This window comes from Cylas formicarius, unplaced genomic scaffold (genome assembly GCF_029955315.1).
Source record: "Cylas formicarius isolate icCylForm1 unplaced genomic scaffold, icCylForm1.1 PGA_scaffold_8__14_contigs__length_24414737, whole genome shotgun sequence".
In the NCBI taxonomy this organism is placed as follows: Eukaryota; Metazoa; Arthropoda; class Insecta; order Coleoptera; family Brentidae; genus Cylas; species Cylas formicarius.
Window position 1 is genome coordinate 11,345,345 of NW_026844361.1, and position 20,731 is coordinate 11,366,075.

At 32.4% G+C, this 20,731-nt stretch overlaps 1 protein-coding gene across 3 annotated transcripts in view; it reads left to right on the plus strand.

Annotated features, from left to right (window-relative positions):
* The window catches only part of LOC132706802 (scavenger receptor class B member 1), a 96,892-nt gene that overhangs the window by 32,975 nt on the left and 43,186 nt on the right, over window positions 1-20,731 (plus strand). For 2 of the 3 annotated variants that reach the window (XM_060678348.1, XM_060678347.1), the window contains one exon: window positions 1,641-1,813. The exons of the other annotated variant lie outside the window; for it this stretch is intronic. In XM_060678348.1, the coding sequence (XP_060534331.1) occupies window positions 1,756-1,813 (58 nt within the window). In that variant the 5' untranslated portion in view covers window positions 1,641-1,755. The remainder of the gene's footprint in view (window positions 1-1,640; window positions 1,814-20,731) is intronic. 3 annotated transcript variants of the gene reach the window in all.

A 20,731-nucleotide genomic window follows, 5' to 3' on the forward strand; every position in this document is an offset into this window, starting at 1 on the left:
TACCGTTTTCTCATAGCTTTTCGAAACCAATGAGATAATAAACTTTACTCTGATGTTGACTCACCTTGTACAGTGTGTCTCAATCTTAACAAAAAAATTGTTCTTACTTGAGTGACATGGCAGGGGTGGGCCAGGTATATTTTTTTCATTCTGAGGTTGACCATTTGTGACAACGCTGATTAATCGTTTTTACTGTGCTTTTCGAAATAGTTATTTTAAATCGTCACCAAAGATGAGCCCTGCTGAGCTTTCCAAGCCATTCCAGCCATTTAAAAATTACTAAATTGTGAACTTTTAAGAAATAGCTTCTAATAATTTTTTATCTACATAATTTTTCAAAATTTGTATCCTAATTAATAGTCCGTATTTTATTTCTATGGATTTCAAATTTTAAAAGGGTTGTCAGTAGGTAGCGAAAATTAAAGAGCATAAGAAAAGTTTTACAATTATTTTTCTACAAGCATAGCGATTCTAACCTCACAATTCGACAGTGTTTTGATAAAGTGATTCGTGATGTTATGAAAGTTTGGAAACCTAATGGTATTCCCGTCTGTCAACCATATCACGCTATTACTAAAATCATGAGTGTGGGAACTTTTGAAAAAAAAAATAAAACAAGGAAAACTCAGAAACAAAAAATCAAGGAGCTTACATTTAAAAATCCCCCTTGAGAATGTGTTTGATATATCTAACTCAGCACATTCTTTAACAGAAGCTCAGCCTAAATATTTAAATCAAGAATCGAAAACGTCAAATCATCAAAAATCGTCAAAAATTTGTAATCGATGATTACATGTAATAATAAATATCATTCATTTTTTCAATTATCCTCCACCCACACTGCGTACTGACAACCATTTTTGAAATTTGTAATCCGAAAAAATAATAATACTGACTATTCCCTGATTAAAAAAATGATTTGAAAAGTATTAAATACTTCTGAATATTTTCAATTACTGATCTTATGCAGATTTGAAATTGTCAATTTTTTTAAATTCATTTTTCTAATCAGGGTTAGTTGGGATACAAAATTTGAGAAATTATGTAGATAAAAAATTATTTGAATTAGTAATTTTTAATTTTTTTAATAAATTGTTTTTTTGTAAAAAATCGCAAATATTGTACGTAAATATAATTTTGGTGAAAAAAGAAATTTTTTCATGTTAATTAAGTGGGAAACTAAAATAAAAATAGCGACCCCTTAGAGTTGAGCTACAGGGCTCATATTTGGCTAGGATTCTTTTTACATCAAAAAGATATATTTGAGAGGGTAAGGGCTAAAAGAAAATAATTAATTTGTGACTGAATGTAACAATAGTAATTTTTTTCAAATGGCACAACCTATTGTTTTTTGAATTTTTATATTCAGGAGATCATTCCTTGCTTGCTTGACGAAGATTGAGACAGACTCTACCTCATTTATTAATAAGGCTAAAAGTTCAGATTTTCACGAAATTATATATTTAATATATAATATTATTATTAAATAATATTGAAATATATAATTTCGTGAAAATCTGAACTTTTAGTTCTTATTTATTTTGATAAATGGATTTTCATCAAGTAAAAGCCACCACAGTTCAATATCCTAGTAGACGTCAAAAGTGACTATCAAAATGACCAACCATTCGATTTTTCAGTTCAGACTCCAATCGGTGAGGTCGGACATGTTGTGAACCGCACGGCCTGTCAAGTGACGTCACTTCCGCCGTTCGTTTTTCGTTTAGTTTGTTTGGATTAATCCGCTGTGCGAAAATGAAGGGCAGAGAGAAACTGTGCGCCAAATTGTCGAGTGCCTTCTTGAGAAAGTGGTGTAAGTATAGTAAATTTTAAACTGACGGTGAAACAGCGAGGTCGAAACACCGAGAAACGGTTTCAAGGCGACTGGAACGTTTATACAGCGTCGTCCCAGCTGGGGACGCCGTATCTCGCATGCATATCGAGTAATTGAAAAATTAGCAATGCACGACGACCGATTATCGAATTTAAGGCCGCCATTTAAGGTCGGCCTGCCCAAAATTCGTTAATCGACGGTTATTAAGCGTTATTAGTAGTCAAGTGCCCGATCGTAGATGTCAAGAAAAATTTAAGAAAATATTAATTGCTTAACAGAAATTGTGTATTTTAGTTTTTCATTAGTTACGTTCGCAATTTTAAAATGTCTAATAAAACACATATTTTTTAAATAGAACGTTTAAAGGTTTTCAAATTTTCTTTTGAAATCGGTTTAAAATTTTTCGTCTTTATTAATAATAATACATAACCTTATAGTTTTTCCAATACAGTCGAAACTCTATATAGCGAAATTGAAGGGACTGCTCTTGTTTTCGGTATAAAGAGTTTTCGTGATAAAGTGTTCTGTAATATTTAATTGTCTTATATACATATTTTAATATCTACTTAGGAACATTTTATATAAATATTTAAGGACTACATTTAATGTTTCAAATAATCGGTCATTTTCTTTTGAATTTTTTTAGTATGCCAATACGCATCCCGTACTTCGGCTTGTATTTTCACCATTTCTTCGAGAGGGGCATCTTCCCCATGATACATAACAATTTCTCTAGCAGCTTAACTGAATATAGGGCTTGCTGAACTTCTTCATCTTCTTCCTCTTGGTGCTCTTCCTCACCCTTTCTTGCTTGTTGTAATATGGCTTCCTCTGTCAAGTCTGCTGTTGCAGGCAAATCCTGATCTATCACCATAAAATCTTGCAACTCCTCACTTGTAAACGTAATTGTTGTTTGAAACTGCTTTATCCACTCGCCTTGTGGAGTCCTGTTCGTATTCTGCCTCGGTAATAATTCCTGCATGACGATAGGAGTGTTGAATTGTTTTTGCTGCCACCTCTTTCCAAGCTTTACTAATAAAGTTTATCCCATGTCTCTGTTCGAACTTCCCCAACCATCTTTCCGAAGCCTTGATATCGATAACACCAAGCTCTCAGCAAACTTTTCTACTTTTAGTTTTAAGATAGGTCCACAGAGTGGTACATTTTTAAGACGTTGCTGTTGGAATCACTGCCACATTGCCCGAATGATTAACAAATTGTGTTCGTAATACAGAGTTCCGCTAAAGAGAATTTTCACTTTAATGTTTTTAAAAAAAAAAAGTTTTCACATAAATTTCAAATGGAATTAGGTTTGTAGAAAACATAATAATATATTACTACTACAGGGTGTGAAAAATCTCGAATGCATATTCTCAAAATTAAAAAGAAATCAATCAAAAAATTCATATTTTTTTATATAAATTAATGATTTTTTATTTTATAAATAAAAAACAAAGTTTGCCCTACACACCGCACACTATTATATTTTCTAAAATATCTTACAAAAACCTACAATTTTGCGATTTATTTCTGTCTAAAAATGAGCGTGAGAATGAACTTCGTCGGAGCGGTTGTTAAAGCAGCAAACAGTTATTAGGTATTTTGAATTTTAAATTCACAGACAAGGTAAATAATATTAAATACCTATTTTTACAAATTTACTTATCTTATTTTGTAATAAATGTTCACAAATATGCCATTACTAACTGGACACATGTTTAGTCTTATCTCCGGGTGTTGGGAGATATAAATAAATACATATTTGACATATACCCACCAAAATAATTTTGAAGTACTTCAAATCAAGACGACAAATAGTGGTATCGCGTATTTACGCGTGTTTACGCACTGTATATCGTGATCGATGACAATATTCTCACTCCACATGAATAGTGGAATGGTCGTTAAAAACGAGTGGCCTAAAATATCTACAACGACAATTAACGCAAGGCCGAAGGCTTTACAAAGACATTAGCGACAACATTACTTAATGGACACAAATTTATTTTTTGCAACTAGATATACAATGTTATTCACGCTGTTCATTCGTAACACATAACTTCAGCGACATTCTGTGAAATGATTAATACCATTCCTTATCATACAAACAAACAAACAAACAAACAAAAGAAAATGAAAACCGAGTAAATAGTACAACAAATTTGTGTTAAAAACCTACGGTTTCATAAACTATCTATCTAAACTTTCTAGAGCTTTTTATTATAGCTTCTTTATGCCAGCTGAAGCTTTCTTGATAAAAATATACAAAAAATGGTATAAGGATCCTTAGTGCCTTCCCAATTTATGTACTGCGAAATAGTGTATACAAACTTGTTAATGTTTTAGAAACGAATACTAAATGCGTTGGGACATCATTTCTTGTGTTTACTTTCAAAATTATAACATCAGATACATCCACATATTTATCCAACAAACTGATTAGGAATATTTGAAACAACAATCATTTCAGATTCCTATATTTCTGTGCAAAACTTTTTAAATTCAATAATTTTTTTTTCATTTTTTCAATGTTTTTTTTGTAATTTACTTTATCTTGTAGTGCTGCCAACTTTGGCGAAAGAAAAACTAAACAGCGTCGCCATAACAAACAAAATCATCGATATTAATCCAACAGTTAATTTTACTAAGCTTCTTCGTTCTAAATGTAGAGATTCAGTTCATCGCCTTGATGAATTGTTTTGTCACTTTCCTTATAGTAATATTATTTTTCTTTTTTTTTTCTATTTCATTCTAGGGCTAGGCTATAAGGTCGCTGGAACAAGCGCTGTTTCATGAAAATTAGTCTATGCTTTGGACTATTTTTGTTCTGTGTATGTATTTTCCTAAACGGCCATTTTACATGAGTAACAATAAAAAATAGGGAACCTAAATATTTCTTTGAACAACAGAAATTTTATGAAAATTTACGGTACAGATACCTAATCTATCGTAACACGCTAATAAATATTATAAAGAAAAGCTTTTACCAGCCAAAAATTGTTAATTGTGAAAATATAACAACAAACATCAAAATTATCTTTGGGTTATACCAGACATGTTCAAAATATTGCAAAGATTACATAAAAAAGGTAATAAAACAAACATTAATAATAACAAACCAATTACAGTCGCCATAGTTTTCTTAACCTGTTCTTTTGGTGAAAGGTAAAACAGTCAATTCTGAATCGTACACTACCATTTGTTTGCCGAAATTCTTCGAAGAAATTAGTAAAACCTACTGCCGAAGAACTTTTTGAGCATTAACAACGTTGATTTGATGAGTCCAGATTTAGCACCTAATGACTTCTTTTATTCCCATACATTAAGAATAATTTACGGGGGAAACGATTTTTGAAACCAGAAAAAGCGATCGATGCGTTTAAAAAGCATGGAGGTGCCGACTAGATGTGGGAAAAGTGCTTCGACGATTGGTTTTATCGGTCATATTTGTTGGTGGCTTATAGTTTTTTATAACAAATCTCGAAATATGAAAGGTAGAACTCGTAGGAAAAAAATATCTAAGCCTAATGTATAAAACCGACGGTTTCTTCTTCTTTTCTACTGATTCCACACTTGTGTGTTTGAAAACTACCTATTTAACAACTAAATACCATACGTTGCGAAAAATCCCAGAAATAGCACGCTTTTTCGTAATCGAAAATTTAGCACGGCTGTTGTATAGGGTGGCACCTATAGAAAATATAAAAAAAACACTTCATTGATTATACTTATACTTTTAAAATATTTGATTTACAAGGTGTTGGTATGTTCATGGACAAGTAACAACTGTCTTATTTTAAAAAGAACATACTAATTACTAAGTTATTATTTAATTCCAAGAAACTTTCTAGCCATATGCCGGCTGATTGAAAGTAGCATTTTTGTCACTGATTACCTTGCTAAAAACAAAAATAACAATTGAAATATAGGGTTAAGAAAAAAAATGAGTAAATGGAACTCCCAGTATATTTTTTAGTTTAACGTTCGTAAATCAGCAACAGAACAAAAAAGGTCATATGCAATATTAACGCAAAAGCACATTTTTTTTATACTAGATGGCTATGAGTGGTTGCGAAATAAAGCTACAATTTCCTTTTAAGTAAGAAAAAATAATAACACCAATTTCCACGTCTTTATTAATTACACCATTTCTCGTCTCCTTTTAGCAAAACGTGTTAATCATTATTATTGTTATATCAATTGTTATCAATTATTTAAATTAATTTTACTTTATCACTTACTCAAAAATGGTTTTTGCACATGAAGAAAAGTGCGACATCTTAGAATGCTATTTGGGATGCAGTAAATCTTCTTTAAGCACAAGAAAATGATACATAAATCTATATCCACAGCCGGTTTCTTTTTTCTGTGCATTTATAGAATCTTTATAAATAATGAAAAAAAAAAAACGAAAAAAATTTATCAGTGAAGACGTGGAAGATGGTGTTCTTGGATATTTTGAAGCGTATCACGACAATTCTATGCGAGACATAGTCAAGAACTCTAACACATCCTTTAATACTATCAAAAGGATTTCAAACAAACACAAATTAGGCCCTTATGAATTCCGGTGCTTTTGGCAGAGGATGCAGAGAGAAGACTGTTTTTGTCATTGATATGGTAACTTTTGCCGCCAAAACATAAGTAATTTTCGCTACATTTTGCGAACCGGTGAATCATAATTTTCAAATTCTAGAATTTAGAATCCAAAAAATCATTGTTATCGGTCAAGAGAAAATTTACTAGTATATCGACGAGATCCACAAGTTCATTTCAGCTTTAAGGTTTGATGAGGTATAATTGGTTCTCGCATTGTTGATCCATATTTTTACACTGATTGTTACATTGCAATTACCACTGGATGGTTAGTATTGGTTAGTTTTGGTTTTTGGTTGGATTGGTTATCACGATCTCCATTTCCAACAAGATGGCGCAGCAGCTCATAACTTGTGAGACGCATATCAATTTTTGACAATTTTATTTTTTTTATTCCTTGGCCTTCTACGTAAGAAAAAAAGGCCAGATAGATGGTAGAACTAACGGCAGTTTGCTTAATAGAAAAACGTGCTCAAAAATGTATTGAAGCACGAGGTGCTCTTTCTGATCACCTTTCTTTTTCTATGCGCTTATCTCCCTGTTTCTTACGATATGCATGGAGAAGTCATCCATGGTAACAATGGGTGTCCCTCAGGGCTCTGTATTAGGACTAACACTTTTCCTCTTGCTTATTAACGATTTAGAAGGTGCGCCTAGCTCGGAGGACTCCTAGAAAACAGCGTTTAAAAAGTTTGCTGCTGACGATATCTATGGCGATTAGGTGTGATTTAAGTCTTTAAGATTCCATCATAGTTAAAAGCCAGGTACATTCGTTTCAGATAAATACTGAAGCTTTCTTGGAATATTCGTAGATAAAAACGTGAGTTTTAAAACTCACTGCTCTTCTTTGATTTAGGGGCCCACATTACATAATCTGAAGGATATTTTAACAGAATCACAAATTTTAAGTGTTTATTGTGCTCATACTGAGAGTTTGTACTACTTCTTGTAAAACTGGTTTTAAAAAATTTAATATTTTATCATTCTATTATCTACAGGTTTTTTGTTCAAGATTAATTTTCACCAAGTGAATACAAAATCTAAAGATTGAACTGAGGTGGCTTTTAATTGATGAAAACCCATTTAACAAAATAAATAAGAACCAGAAGTCCAGATTTTCACGAAATTATATATATTCACATGACAATTGTTTCGACTACACAGTGTCTTTATCAAATGTGTGATTTCATAAAGACACGGTGTTCTCGAAACAATTGTCATGCGAATATAAATAATTTCGTGAAGATCTGAACTTTTAGTTCTTATTTAAGATCTAAAGAGTTCCTTATGCAAAATATCGAGAGAAATAAAAATGTGTGATGATTCTCGTGCATAATGGTAAAGGCATATCTGGTCTGTGAATATCTGCAATCAGCAGAAGAATACTTTAGTACAATTTCTTATTTTACTAACATAACCTGCATTAAATTAGACAAAGACAGATATTTCAAGTCACAATGTTAAAAATATTTTGAGTGGCATTCCGCCATCCCAGGCTGTAAATGATTTTACTGATAATATACCAACTTATGGAGAAATATATCAGTTTAATACCATAACTATGCAGGACCTATAAAAAATAATAAGAGAATTAAAAAATGTGACTTGATGAGTGTGGTATCTCATAGAGTGTATTGATTGCTGCCTGTGCAGTTGTTGGAATCGATTGCTTGACATTGTGAACACCTCCCTTGCAAGTGGCATGGAGGTATGGAAGACATCCAATGGTGATCCCTGTACAGAAGGTTCCCAATACCAATCTATGTAAACAATTTAGGCCAATTAATTCCAGTTTATGAGAAGGTCCTTGAGGTTGTGGTAAAACAGCAGCTGCAAAGTTATTGTGACGTAAACAATATTTTAGTGCCTAACCAGTCGAGCTTTCGCTCCAAACATTCATGTGAGTCTGTCATTATTATTACTGTCTGTGATGATTTCTCGAAGGCCTTGGAGGATGGTAAATTTGTGTTGGCTGTATTTTTGGATTTTAAGCGTGTTTTCAAAACAATAAGTAGAACTAGACTGTTAAGAAAATTTTACAAAATGGGCATTAAGGGAACAGACTTTATTCGTATTTAACAGATAGGGTACAAAAAACGAAATATAGAAATTGCATTTTTATATATAGAATTTATATTTTTTATGTAGCATAATGCTAAATAAAGATTGTATTATTATTATTAACAAAAGTGGGTAAAAAAGGACGATATCTTTTTTTTTTATATCTGATACACAAAAACTAGTTGCTAGTTACCTCTAGAAAGTACTTTCCACCTATGAGCTCTATAGTTTGGCATTTTCGATTGGGTCTCATTTATAAATAATCATATCTCATCATCAATATATCATCATACTTTTCCGATAAATCGAACCATTTCAAAGATATGCTCGACGTCAAAGATTGAAGAAATTAAACAAAAATAACTTTTTGTTCTAAATTTTTGTTTTTGACTGAAAAACAATTATTATTTTTTAATTGATCCTGATACAAGAAAATATCGTTAGAAATTTGATTGATTTGAAATTTGAAATGGTAAAAAATTATTTAAAAACTGTAATTTTATAAAAATAAACTCCAATTTTTGTGAATTTTGTGACTAGTCATCAATTTAATGAATGCATTGAAAATATTTATTAAAAACTATGAATATAAGTTCCCATTAGAATTCTAATGCAAATAAATATTTTCAAAATCGGTTGACTAATCGATCAACCACAAGAGACCTTTTTTGTAGGGCATTGAATTTTCTCTTAGAGTGATTTAAAACATTTCACGATAATTGTTTTTCAGAGGATATCAAAATTCAGAAAGATTATTTTCTTTTTTTTTTTTGACAATATCCCACACAAACATTGTATTAGTTATAATAAACTTCTTTTTTAAATATCGCCTATAAATCGATCTCCAACGATTGCATGTTTATTAAATTCGCCATGTGGAATTTGAACTAGACCGACTGCCTTTTTTTTTTAAATCGACATTCCTTCCAGCCAAATTTTCGAAAAACTTTACCTTGGTTCCGAACCAGACCGCCGAAACTACTTGGGCAAAGGTCATCGAGTTTGTAATAGAAATCGCAATCACTTTCCCCTCGTTAAATCATATTTAAATTTATTAAAATGCAAAACGCTTAAGGTAATGTCATTTTCTGGCTACGCTTTGGCCATTTTTCGATGTATTTTTTCCGCGCCTGGGTCCACTAATAGCACAGTTATTTTAATTGCAGCTCTCGCTCGGTCACGAATAGAAGATTTTTGCTAATAATACCGGAAAAAAAAACATTTAGACAATTTAATCCGAGATCATATATACAACAATAACATTAATAACCGGTTGGTGCGAAGAAAGCGTTGCGAGTTCTATTTCTGGTTGTTATCTTTTTTTTGCCATTATATCAAAAAGCGCTATCTGGTAGCAGGTTATTCAATCTCAATTATCTCGCTTATACTACATTCGATAACCTAGAAAAAGCTCTTTTATTTTATTATAATGTAGGAGCACCCTTATCATTTTCATTTTGGGGATAGAGTATAAATAAAGCTTTACGGAAAACAGTGTTTAAAATTCAAGATGGCGAAAAAGCTTTCCAGAATTGTCTCTTTGTCGATTTACTGAACACCTGGTATATAAAATCGGCTATCTTCATTTTTTCGAAAAAACCATAATTAATTGAAAACAACAATTATTAATACAGTGAAAACTCCTTATAGCGAAACTCTGTATAACGTACAAAATTTGTTGTACAATTAGGACTCCATACAAAGCTATGAATTAATCCACTCTGTATAACGACTTTCTTACTCTCTATACCGAATGAAAAAAGGGCATATCAGGTAACAAAGTAAGGAATGTAGGCCGATTTGTAATTAATAGAGTCTCTTACCTTCTCAGTATTCCTTACCCTAATAATTTAATTACCGAGAACCTGGTCGTCTTAAGTATTTTTCTCGTAATAAGCGATTATGTTAATGCCTTGATCGGTATATATACAAGCATACCGTTATTTCCATCAGTTCTAATTTGACTTGATTTGAAGACTTGGATCGGGCAATGTTGCAGTTGGTTCAACAGCAACGTCTTAAAAATGTACTACTCTCTGGACCTATCGTAAAACTAAAAGCAGAAAAGATTGCTGAACAGCTTGGAATTATTGATTTTAAGGCTTCGGAAGGACGGTTGGGGAAGTTCAAACCGGAATATGTTATAAATTATGGACAGATAAGTGGCGAAGCCCGTGATGTCGACAGAAACGTCACTAACGATTGGCTGGAGAAGACGTGGCCAAAACTATCAGAAAAGTACCCTGCTAACGATATTCAACTTTATTAGTAAAGCTTGGAAATAGGTGACAGCAGACAGAATGCGAACAGGACTTGGAAGATGATCCGCCACAAAGCGAGTGGATAAAGTAGTTTCAAACAACAATTACGTTTACAAGTGAGGAGTTGCAAGCCTTTATAGTGATAGATCAGGATTTGCCTACAACAGCAGACTTCACAGAGGAAGCCATATCACAACAAGCAAGAAAGGGTGAGGAAGAGCACCAAGAGGAAGAAGAAGATGAAGAAGTTGAACTGGGACCACCAAAAATAGCACAAAAGTAACCTGCTCACGACATTTTTAATGCTGACGAAACTGGTATTTTTTACAAAAAAATTTCTAAAGAACGTACAATAGTGTTAGTAACTGCCAATATGAATGGGAGAGAAAAAAGACAGCTAGTCGGTGATTGGAAAATCAATTGACCCGCAATGTTTTAAGAACATCAAGGATTTGCCGGTCACTTACAAGACAAACAAGTCGGCATGGGTGACATCGCAAATTTTTGAAGAGGAGATAGGGAAATAGGATGAAGAATTAAAGGGGAGGAAAATATTACTTCTTAAATAACTGCCCTGCACGTCCCCATATTCCAAATCTACGGAATATTGAATTGGCATTTCTTCCAGCCAAAACAACGAGTGTATGACAGCCGATGAACTAGAGCGCAATAAAAAATCTTAAGAGTTGATAAAGGAAAAATATTTTAATGGAAATGTTCGAGTCCGAAAACAAGTTTTCCATTAATATGCTAGATGTAGCCAATTTCATTAGTAAAGCTTGGAAAAAGGTGGCAGTTCAACACTCCTATCATCATGCAGGACTTATTACCGAGACAGAATGAGAACAGGATAAAGCAGTTTCAAACAACAATTACGTTTACAAGTGAGGAGTTGCAAGATTTTTATGGTGATAGATCAGGATTTGCCTACAATAGCAGACTTGACAGAGGAAGTCCTATGACAATAAGCAAAAAAGAGCAAGAAGAAGATGAAGAAGTTGATCTGGGACCACCATCAACCATTCAACAAGCCCTATATTCAGTTAAGCTGCTAGAGAAATTTTTTATGTATCATGGGGAAGGTTCTCCTCTCGAAGAAATGGTGGAAATACAGGTTAAAATACGAGATGCGTATTGGCATACTAAGAAAATTCAAAAGAAAATGACCGATTATTGGAAACATTAAATGTAGTTTTTACATATTTATATAAAATGTTCCAAGTAGATGTTAAAATATGTATATAAAATAATTAAATATTACAGAACATAAATGCGTATTGTTATTTTTCAAGTGCCTATAACTATTTATAACGAAAACTCTTTATAACAAAAAAATTTCGCTATATAGCGTTTCGACTGTATTTGGAAATGTTTATTTAGTCTTTACGTTAGTTAAGTGACAACTTTGTTTTATATAATTTTTGTTAATGACTTGAAACTGTGCAACTTTTCTATTAATCTTTCTGTACAATAACAAAATCATAAGTTTGATTTATATATCAAAATTTGAGAGTTCCAGATGAATACCAACTACTACTACTGCATCTTACTTATAAAACCCTATACAGACCATTTTTCATCTTTTCCATACGCAAACGTATCCTAACAAACAGTATCGAAAAATGTCACTATCTAACTAAAAACGTATGACTGCTATATCATTTGCGACACCCTGTACCTAAAGATTAATTATTTATTGCTAAAATAAAAAAGTTGTACAAATTCAGAGAATATTAATTACATGTTTTAAATATAATTTATAAGAAATGTAATACTAATTGATTTCTTTCGACAAATATCTTTTTGGTTCAGAAAAAAGATGTATGTGGCCTACTACTAGTTTCCTTTTTAATTAAATTACGGGAATCCAAATCGCAGATATTTCCCTGAAACGTTAAATCTACGTCAGAAATATCAACGTTAGGTCAGTACGGTAACCCGTATGGCCCGACATGTATAAGCCTGGACTATAAAAACAAATTAAACAAATAATATACATCCTCATACATATTAACAGTTACAAGGGTCCAATTAACCGTATGAGTGCTAACTTTCACTCCACCGGCCAGTTTTGTTGAATAATAACTGCCACGTAACAGCATCCATCGCTGGCAATTTCGCTGCGCCATCTTTAGTAATACATAGCCTGTGGCTGTTTGAAAGAAGCATGAGTTGATGTCTTTTTGGGTATACATTTCATTAATTATACGGGTAAATGTATAATTTCAATTTGATTTTAAAGTATAAAATTTCGATATATTAGGTAGTAATTAGAAGAAAAAGAATAAATGACAAAAAAGTTTAGTTTTGTATTGGGCAGACGGCGTGAATGATATTTTTCGAAATCTGTGGTTCTAATTTTGAATTAAAAATAAAAAGTTTTATTATCAAAATAACTTACAAAAAACTGGAAAATAATTCAATTCAGAAGTAATTTCTCTCAATAAACCCCAAATATTATGTGCTCATTGTATTGGCTTTGACAACGTTGCCAATTGTTAATAAACTATTCCAATCTTGAAAAATGAATGAATGATGAAAAATGGAAAAAAAAGAAGAGAAGAAAATATGAAATATATAAAAATTCCTCATGATAAAAATAACGTAGCACTCAACGTTAGCTTTTTGACTTTTCAATATCAAAACACTATTACCGACATAGTTGTGCCTAGCTTTGATTGTCAAAATCGCTCCCCGCAGCAATTGTACCCCCAAATTAAATAAAGTTAATAAAATTAAATATTCTAGCAAAAATTCTTGCAATAGAACCATAATTGAATCTGATTTTCAAAAATATGCCTTGGAGGTGACTATTCTAGCATAGATTTATTTATAAATGCCCAAGTATTACGATATAACACATAATAAACTAATTAAAAATTAAGAAAAATACTTACACGAAACATCAAAAAATAATAACTGCCAAAAATAATTTTTTTGTAGGCCACCAAAAACATTTAACATTTGAATTTATTAATAAACCAGTTCATAAAATAAAAAGCAAACTGGCCAATACATAATAAAATAACTGAGTTCTGTACTTAGTATGAATTGTATGACGACGCTGGATGTCTCTTATAGTTAATGTTCCTTAAACCTTACGATATTGAAAACAAAATTATATAGTTAGTTTTGGGTATTTTTTGTGACATTTAACCATCAAGTCGATATAATTTTGACTAACTTTAACAAAATTTACCTACATTTTGGCGAAGCTTCCGGTCATTCTCCCCTATTTTTGATGTTATTGATAATAATTATAATTATTTATTAAAAAGTATTTAACAAAAAAAAAGTAACTCATTAATAACTATTTTTCTATCGATTAAAAAAATGTGTTATTGGTATTTACACGATTTTCGAGAGATCTGACTTTAGGCTAAATCCATAGAATTGTTTTCCGTTAGTTTAGTTTTTCGCAAAGGGCTAAAAATGCCCAAATAATAATAATAAAATTAAAAAAAATGATTAATTTTTGAGATGGGCCTCCTTGAACCACCCTACTATTGTTAAAAATAAAATGCTCCCCTTTATATCCAAATAGTATCAGTATGGATTCATAAAAATGAACAGTACCCTGAGCGCTGGATCTTGTAAATCGATTTATGTCCGACTTGGATGCAAAGCGTGTTTTAGTTGCAGTTTTTATTGATCTTAATAAAGTGTTCGATGTTGTCAGTATAGATGTTTTGTTAGTGTTCCTCAGGGTTCAGTCCTCGGACCATTGTCGTACTCGTTATATGGTTATACGGCACGGTATTACACATACGCAGACGATACACAGCTACTTTATAGTGGTCAAAGTATTATTCAAGCAAAAACAAAGCAATACAGATGCCAATATTAAGTATTAAGAATATAAATATGGAACGTGTTAAACGAATTAAATAATTAGGAATACTGATCGATGATGGTTTAAACTGGGCTGAGCATATTAATTTTATATCAAATAATTAACATTTTTTAAATATAAACATTAAATTTGAAAATCTACAATGTATGCTAGTAATATGTATAAATTTTTATATTTATTCTTTTTATAAATTTATTATTTGTATTCTTTGGCCAGTTCTTTAGGCACTGTTTAAAGAATTCTGGCAAGTTTAGTATTCTTCACCATTTCAGCAGGACCACAAAATCTCGTTCCTGCTGACGCACACGTCGGTCGCGACCCGTCCGTCTACGTCACTGGCTTATAAATATGAAAATTTACAAACCAGTTTCGCGATGGGAACGTTTGCCTCGCGATACGCGTTGCGTACAGATCCCTGCCGTGTTGCGCGTTGACCTGCACCAGATGCTAATTTTACAGTAGCGAGTGAATCCGCAGGACGTTCATCTTCGTCCTTACGCAACGACGACAACGAACCGAGCGCAAATTACGGATTAATTACAATTAAACAATAAAAATGTGGTAGGAAAAACGTAAAAGACGCGTTGCGCAATTTTATATCTCACGGCTTTCTCGCCGGAATATACGCAAGGTTCGTTACGTTAATGTGTTAAACGTTCGTGTATTCTATAATTTTCATTAGGAGAAATATTTTTGACGTTCTGAAATGGGCGTGATTGCCATATTGAATTTTAAGAGCATCTTGGTTTTTAGTTCTCAATTCCTTTTAACGAACTCCAATGTGCAATGAACAGATCGTCCTAAATCCCGCAAGAACTTCATAAAATAAAAAGTGAACTGAAGCAGTGACCAATAAATAAAAATAAAATAACTCAGTTCTGTGCTCAGTACGAATGACCGCGCTTGATCCTCTAATACTTATATAGAGAAATTGATGGACTGCTCTTGTTCCGTTATAAAGAGGTATAGGCACTTGAAAAATAAGAATACGCATATGTGGTCTGTAATAATGTAAAATAATAAAAATATTTTGTATACTTATTTTAACACCTAGTTAGCAACATTTTATATAAATATTTAAGAACTTCATTTAATGTTTCAAATAATCGGTCATCAGATCAACTTCTTCATCTTCTTCTTCCTCTTGGTGCTCTTCCTCACCCTTTCTTGTTTGTTGGTATTGGTATTGGTATTGGTATTAAAGGGGGGCGCCCTCGCGGGCGTCCAAGCACTTAGGCCACCAGATGGGCCCGTTGTGCCCCCAGGCCGCTCTAGAGGGCGTCTCTTGTTTGTTGCAACATGGGTTCCTCTGCCAGGTCTGCTGTTATAGGCAAATCCTGATCTATTACCATAAAATCTTGCAACTCCTCACTTGCAAACGTAATTGTTGTTTGAAACTCCTTTATCTACTCGCTTAGTGACTGATCATCTTCCAAGCCTTGTTCGCAATCTGTCTCGGTAATAAAGTCCTGCATGACGATAGGAGTGTTGAATTGTTTCTGCTGTCACCTCTTTCCCAGCTTTACTAGCAAAGTTGACTGCATCTAGCATATTAACAGAAAATTTGTCTTTCCTGTATCGATTCTTAAGACTTTTTATTACGGTCTGGTCCACTGGCTGTAATACACTTGTTGTTTTCGCTGGAAGAAATGCCAATTCAATATTCCGTAGGTTTGGAATATCGGGATATGTAGGGCAGTTATCTAAGAGAAGTAATATTTTCTTCCCCTTCAATTCTGTATCTCCTCTTCAAAAATTTGCGATGTCATCCATGCAGACTTGTTTGCCTTGTAAGTGACCGGCTAATGCTTGATGTTCTTAAAAGATCGTGGGCTAGTTGATTTTATAAACACTACTAGCTTTTTTTTTCTCTCCCACTCATATTGGCAGCTACTAACACTGTTATACGTTCTTTAGAAAGTTTTCCACCCACATACTTTTCGCTTCGAACTTTATGAGTTTTATCTGGCGTCATTTTGTAAAAAATACCAGTTTCGTCAGCATTAAAAATGTCGTTAGCAGGGTGCTTTTCTGCTAGTTCCCTCTGAAGCCTTGAAATCGATAATGCCAAGCTGTTCAGCAAACTTTTCTGTTTTTAGTTATACGATAGGTCCAGAGAGTGGTACATTTTTAAGACGTTGTTGCTGGAACTTCTGCAACATTGCCCGATCCAAATCTTCAAATTATGGCTTTCTTAGTTTTTTACTAGAACTACCTGCCGCTTCAGCCTGAATGATTTTTTCTTTGCACTTGCAAATCGTGGATACAGTCGACGGTGTAAGTCCGTATCGATGTCCCGCATCACTTTTCTTTTCTCCCCGTTCTATCTCGCTAATTGAAAGAACATTCGGCCTACATTCCTTATTTTGTTACCTGATGTGCCCTTTTTTCTTTCGATATAGAGAGTGAGAAATTCATTATACAGAGTGGATTAATACATAGCTTTGTATGGAGACCTAATAGTACAACAAATTTTGTTCGTAATACAGAGTCTCGCTATAGGGAGTTTTCACTGTAGTTAATTTTAAAAAGAAATGCGAAATAGATGCAGAAGATCGCCGATTTCAAGAAAGAAGGACTGAACAATTATTTTTTATCTTGCACTATTTGTTTGCTGTGTAATGAATTATAAATGACCAACAAATTTTTTTTCTAATTAAATCTCTTTTTTTTTAATAGAAAACTTTGTATTTACCACCTTTGTTGGGTTTGGGATTCTGTATCATTTCGTATGTAAAACTTTTATTATAAAAATTATGAGATTAGAAGTTATTGTCAATCGTATATCTTATTCTAAATCTAAGCAAACCTTTGTTTACACAAGTATTGAAAGTGAATAGAACTTATTATTTTTTTATTATTACTTGTTATTATCATATTATTATTTATTGTTTGCCTGTTAGGTAGAAAATGTTTTCGTAATTAGTAATAGTGAATTTAGGTAACTAATGTTAAAAAAAACTTAGAATAGGATATTATCTAGGTTTAGTTAGATTTAAAATAAAATACACGTTTTTTTCTAAAAATCGGCAGTAAAAGTGCTAAATACAGCGTGTTCGGTTTAAAAAAAATGAGTTTTTCAAATTAGGAAAAACACTTTTTGATTTTAACTTGTGACCATTCTGTATAATATATTTTTGGCATAAATAGATCAAAGCATTTTCACATTTTCACAAAGTCCGCATGAAAAAAAAAGCAAAGTTTTAAAATAAAACTTCTATTCATAAACATACTATATATCAAACATCTACTTAGTAGTACTTATTGAAATAAGGCACTTTAAATAGACCACCCAGTACGCCGCAAAATCGCACACAAGATACAAATATAGATAGCAGTTAGAAGAGGCCCAAGTATCGAACCTTGTGGAATACAACAGATAATTGGAGTAGCAGATGATACAGTCTCTTTCATCTCAACATATTAAAGTCGGTTACTAAGATAATTGGGTAATAGACCAAAGATTTAGAATAACCAAGTCGCCAAAATACTTGCACGTATACGTAAGGGCTTAGTTCGTCGACTATGGGTTTGCTTCCGTTGTTCAAAAATTCATCAGCGTTAGTCACGTTGTAAATATACACCCTAATCATCGGTACCACCGGAGGCTTGGCCCACCATTCGGTAGGTTTCGACCCCTCCCTCAGTGTCACCTCCTGCGAAATAAAAGAATATGGAATATCGAACTGAGGTGGCTTTTACTTGATGAAAATCCATTTAACAAAATAAATAAGAACTAAAAGTTCAGATTTTCACGAAATTATATATTTTCACATTACAAAGGAAAACAAGATTTTAAGGCATTTCTGAGATATCTATCTAAAAAAATATAATAATAATAATAATAATAATAATAATAATAAGATATTATAACAAAAAAACAATATTCAATATTAATATTTTTCAACGAAATGTAAACAGATAGCTCGAAAGCGCCGCAGTCTACCTTTGCGTTTATTGAAATATAAAATGGATGAACAACAAATAAAATATAAAAAATACCTACAAAATCGGAAGAACAACATAACTCTACTACAAACTACAGAAAATGCAATTGAAGATAAATAATTTGATAACTCTTTATAATCCCTTGCTAATAACATAATTAGCAACACGTTATTAGGAAAACTATATTTGTAACAAATTATCTTTGTACCTCTTTTTAAATGAATATAAATTTAAGTTACTGAATTCCTGTGACAAAGAATTATAAACACGAATTGCGTTGAATGTGAAAGTTCTACGAAACAAGGCACTCTGATGATGTGGCATCGTGTATGTACCTGCATCTAACATTCACAGAATGGCTACTACTCCTAGGAGTAAGCCGCTCTCTTAGCAAAATGGAGGTTATGGATAACTTTCATAACGAATATGTTGAAATGAAGAGCTCTTTGTTCCATATAAGCCAATTAAGTTGACGATATGCAGCAGATACATGGCCACACAAGCATTCTGCAACACTCGTGATCAATAAAAAAAACCATACACTACATCACAGTAGGTAAAATATGAGAGAACAAGTGACTCACATAATTGTTTCCTTAGTCTAAAATTTAAAATATGCTTGTTACTATATAAGATTGTCAGTGAGAAATATGCCTTTTAAAAGATATTTTTTAAATATTCATGAAATCTTAGTTCGCAATCTATGATCACCCCCAAATTTTTTGCTGAATCGACAACGGAAAGGTTAATATTATCTAACATTATATTAATATTTTGTTCAAGCAGCTTAACTTTATTTTTATTTCCAAGTATTATTAAATGCGATTTTGATGGGTTTTGCTTTAAATTATGGGCACGAGAAAGTTCCCTAATCCTGTAAAAATCTTGATTTTTATGCCCGAACTTTGCAAAAATTTAAAGATTTTAAAATGTCAGAAGTGTAAATTCAAAAAAATTGCAGCCCCAAAATGGAACCTTGAGGCACCCCAGAAAAAATTTCAATTTCTTTCGAATATCTGCTATCACAGTATATTTTCTGATATCGATTTGAAAAATACGATTTAATCAGCTCTTGTCAAAAAACCATAGAAATTCAGCTTGCAAATCTATAACATCAATGACACTTATAAACGCATTCGCAGTACTTGACTTTCCTTTAAAACCGCACTGACTTTCTGGTACTATTCTATTGTACATTATATAGGTATACATTTAATTATAAAGAACTTTTCCGTATATTTTTGATAGTGCCGCTAGTATAGTTATTATTCTTGCGTCATATATATATATATATATATATATATATATATATATATATATATATATATATATATATATATATATATATAATGTTTTTTTTTTTCACGTATTGATTCACGGATGGCAAAATGTGATGACACTGTATTCCGGGATATCATCCGTTCGTTTGTTGAACTCCGACTGGAATCCTGCATCCTACTGGAATCCTGCAGACGTTTCGCCAAAATCTCACTTGGCATCTTCAATGCTCGCGCTCCGAGTGTTCGAAGTATTTTCTGACTTATAAGCATGCATCATATTTCCAGTTTTATGTTTAATAAAATATCTTATTCCGATTGCAATGATGTGTAACACACAATATATTTTACTCCACTCGTTTTTGATAAAGCGGCAAAAATAGAAAATTTTTATATAATTTCAAAGAGTGCCGTGACTGACTGCAACAACAATATTTTTTTACAACTTAAAGTAGAAGAAAAACGCTGAAAATGACAAGACACACTAAAGTCAAAAATTCTTTAATTATTCTAAATACTGTTCTCACACACTCTAATTTTGTCGGATTGTCTCTCAACTGATTGTATCCTTTGCCGAAGTTCCACGACATTTTTACAAGAAGTTCTGTGCATTTTTTATGTATCTCCGAAACATAAAATCCATTAAAGTTAAGTCGGGGCTGTTGTCTGGCCAATCCATAGTTCCGCCGTTCCCTATCCAACCCCTGGGATATTACATGTTATGAAAATTTTTAACTCGCACAACATTGGGAGGAGGGGCACCGTCTTGCTGCCATATAATCAGCGCTGACATTTTTAGGTGAAAACCTTCCATATATTGTTCTATTTGTTGCTCTAAGAGTTGCAAATAATGATCTCTAGTTAACTTTTGACCTTTAAATATCTGACCCAAAATGACACC